At 48.3% G+C, this 3,459-nt stretch overlaps 1 protein-coding gene across 1 annotated transcript; it reads right to left on the bottom strand.

Moving 5' to 3' along the window:
- Positions 1-800: 800 nt before the first annotated feature.
- Positions 801-2,790, bottom strand: LOC104404346 (transcription cofactor HES-6-like). The gene is made up of 4 exons (XM_010012755.1): positions 2,728-2,790; positions 2,173-2,268; positions 1,973-2,048; positions 801-1,246 (listed from the first exon to the last, which is right to left on the bottom strand). Exons 1-4 carry the CDS (start codon positions 2,788-2,790, stop codon positions 801-803), a joined length of 681 nt encoding a protein of 226 aa, XP_010011057.1.
- Positions 2,791-3,459: the final 669 nt, after the last annotated feature.

Here is a 3,459-nt window from a genome sequence, read left to right as displayed (position 1 = left end):
TCAGAAATAAACCATTTGTGAGAGAAGAAAACAAAAGCAGGTCCTCTGTTTACTCAGAGCAGACAGGAGAAGGCTGGGAGAAATATCAGTTGTTATCTTCCAAAAGTTTATTTAGAATCTTCAGTTATGGAAACAAAAGAAATAACCCCTAAATATAACTATGTGTAACATACATATATACATGTAGCTCACCAGTTTAACAGTAATGTCAGATGTCCAGGTTTGGGAACAGCATGGCCCCAAGAGTAAGCAATCCAGAGAGCATTTCTAAACAGCCTAAAAAGTCGAAAGTCTCTCCCTTTCTCTATTTCTAATCACAGCAGTGTTTTTACAGGAATCAGAACCAGCATCTCCTACAGCTGCTCAGGGGTAATAGTAAAATTAAAAAGCACAAGACATTGGCCGTGTGCCCCTTTATCCAACACAGTGATCTCAACGTCTTATGTGAGATCCGAGAGGTAAGCTTGATGCCAGAGAGGGTCATTGTTTTTTGTCTTTTATTATTGTATCATTATTAATAGGAAGTTAATCATTCTGAGGATGTAAGCAAGCTATATAATTAATATACACTAAAGAGCGTGAGAGGATGCTATACAATAATTTAGATTATTAAATAAATAAAAAAATAATAGCAGCCTTCTACAATGCAGGCTACACGTAGGCTTACTTCGGCTTGAAGTACCCTGGTCTTTAGTACACCTACAGGAACAGACTTGCTCCACAAGTGTTTTAAAGAAACATATCTATAAGATACATACGTAAGAGTGTCTAAGGTTAGGATAAACATTTTAAAACACACTTTACCATGGTCTCCACATATCTAATGACCCCATTCTAGGGTTGTTATGGGAAAAATTGGGCTGCAGGACCTGTCTGGGAGGTGCAGCATCAGCCTGGCTGAAAACAGACAGCGGTGGCAGCTGGAAGGAGTTTTTCAAAGCCTGCTTGTTCTCTGCAGCATAGAAGCGCTCCTGCGATGGGTTTGTGCCCCGAGTGCTCCCCTTAGGGCTCAGGGGGCCTTTTGGTGTCAAGAGAGGCTGCTGAGATGGGCTTGAAGACCTCAGTGCTGCTTTGCAGGCATCTTCACCCGACCTGGGCAAAGATTTGAGCAGGTGGTTCAAGAGGCGTGCCCCGAGAGTCTTGTCCATCCACTCGCAGGTGAGGAGGAGGTTGTGCACCTCGTGCATGCACTGGATGTACCCGGTGCTGTACCGCTGCTGGGCTTCCAGACCCACTTTGGAGTCAGCTGTGTTGGAGAGGGGACAAAGGGGAGTAGGTGAGCAGGTAAAAGCTGCCTGCTGTGTTCGTGCTTAGAAGCATTCACCAGGTCCTTTTTAGCAGGGCCTGTCGCGATAGGACGAAGGGTGATGGTTTTAAACTAAAAGGGGAGATTCAGGCTGGACACGAGAGGGAAATTTCTTACAATGAGGGTTGTAAAACACTGGCACAGGTTGCCCAGAGAGGTGGTGGATGCACCATCCTGGAGACATTCAAGGCCAGGCTGGATGTGGTTCTGGGTTGAACCACATAGAGTTGAAGATGTCCCTGCTCATTGCAGGGGGTTGGACTAGATGAGCTTTGAATGTCCCTTCTAACTCAAACTATTCTGTGATTCTATGATTCTGGGTTTTGCATATACACAGATGGGGTCCTGGGGGCTCATTGCTGAACAGACTTTCTGAACCGACTGGGCTTTACTCTAAGTTGAATCATTTGCAGGGCTTTGGTGGGCACCAGGCATCCAGCCAGGGTCAACCCACCACAAAGGGAAAGGTGATGCAGGGCAAAACCAGACCGAAAAGCAGAAAGTGGCTCTGGAAGTGAAAAAAAACCACCTTCCGCGGGTTAACCAGTGCCCAGCTCCATCTCCCCATCTAGTGGAGAAAACCAAGCCCGAGCAGCAGACCGGGCCTCATCGGGTTTGAAAGATGCTTTTGCCTGTGCTGGCAGCGTGGGGGGACAGGGCACTCACCCATCAGCTTGCTGCTCTGGATATTCTGGAGGTGCTTCACCGTCATTTCGAGGATGTCTGCTTTTTCCAGTTTAGACTGCTGATTAGGAGAGAGTGCAGCAGTTAGAAGGGTTTGTACCACATCCAGAAGAGACACCCCCCAGAAAAAAACAATCCCCACCAGCAAAAGGACAAAAACCAGCATAAAAATGAGCACTTACATCCAGGTGAAATGCGCCCACAACTGTCTCTTTTAGTTGGTCCAAGCAGTTATTAATCCTTTCCCTTCGCTTCCGCTCAATGAGGGGTTTCCTTAACTGGCAGAGAAAAGAAAAGAAGAGGGAAGAGTTGCAGCTGATGTTTTTTCTTCTCGTCTCTGCTGCAGTTCAGCAAGGGCAGAAAGCCCCATCCCCTGCATGAAGCCAGCACAGGGTGGCACAATGCTCAGCATGGCCAAGAGATGGATGGAGAATGTGCATCTCCAGCTCCAGAGCTTGTGGCCTGCCCCTCACATGCTATTAGCTCTCAACTCTGCCACTTCCACTCATCTCAAGCAGAATTTACCCAAATGAAGGAGAGAGGAGCCTTTCTAAGGTGGAGAAAGGAAGCAGAACAAACACCCACATAGGTTAAACTCAGAGAAAGCATCTTAAATGAAAAAGCAAGTCCCCTTTCTCTTTCCTAGAGGATGCCCATAACCCCGCACTCATCACTCGCATGCCTGGCACCAGCAGCCAGGCAGGGGGCTGCTATTGCAGCAGTGTGAGGGGACCTACCTTCCTTTCCTCCTTGGTGCTGGCCAGCTTGTGGGTGCTGCCGGAGGTGGCCGTGGCGGTCATTGTAACCCAGGCACTGGGAAGGACGGGATGGGACGGGAAGGAAGCACTCGGGCAGTGGGTCGCTCCCGTTCCCGCGCTGGGCTCTTTGCTGCTCGGCTGCTCCTGTGCTGTATTTATAACCCAGAATTAGCATGTGAAAGGGGACTTTCCTTGGCGGGACTTCTTTTCCCACACGAGGGGTCGAGCCCGGAGGTTTGTGGCCATCAATCAAAGCTGACAGGTCACTGCTTCTTTTCAATGGCCGAGGCGCCCCCCCCAAACGGCGACAGATGTCCAGCCTCTGACGCCGGGCTTTGGAGGCAGCTTTTGTTAGGGAAGAAGGGAAGGAAAATGGGCGCGCTCTGAGCAGCTTGCACAGCTCCTCGCTCAATTTGCACAGATTCCCAGGGAGGGAAACAATAGCTGGGAAGCGGTTGAGTTACACCTGGGAAAATGCCTTCTGCCCATCTTTTCCCCCTCTACTTCCTGAAAGCGTTACCTATTTGTACCTGCTAATCATCTCACATCTTTGAAGAAGCCTCTTAATTTAATAATCAAGTACTTGAGCCAGGAGTTCCTGCTCCCAGGGATTATTATTACAAGTTAATGATGATCAATTAAAAACTGTTGACAGCAGACACCCATAGAAAGGTTGTTTCAATCACAGAAATCCTCAAGGGAAAACACAAG

Source organism: Nestor notabilis, unplaced genomic scaffold (assembly GCF_000696875.1).
Source record: "Nestor notabilis isolate BGI_N333 unplaced genomic scaffold, ASM69687v1 scaffold25214, whole genome shotgun sequence".
NCBI lineage: Eukaryota > Metazoa > Chordata > Aves > Psittaciformes > Psittacidae > Nestor > Nestor notabilis.
This window is presented reverse-complemented; position numbering and strand designations above follow the sequence as displayed.

Bases quoted from the DNA above. Each gene is read 5' to 3' on its own strand.
- LOC104404346 (XM_010012755.1), bottom strand. From the start codon at position 2,790: ATGACCGCCACGGCCACCTCCGGCAGCACCCACAAGCTGGCCAGCACC. The intron at 2,049-2,172 runs GTAAGTGCTCAT...CCTAATCAGCAG, and splicing joins TGGGCGCATTTCACCTGGAT to TCTAAACTGGAAAAAGCAGA. The intron at 1,247-1,972 runs GTGAGTGCCCTG...TCTCCAACACAG, and splicing joins CCAGAGCAGCAAGCTGATGG to CTGACTCCAAAGTGGGTCTG.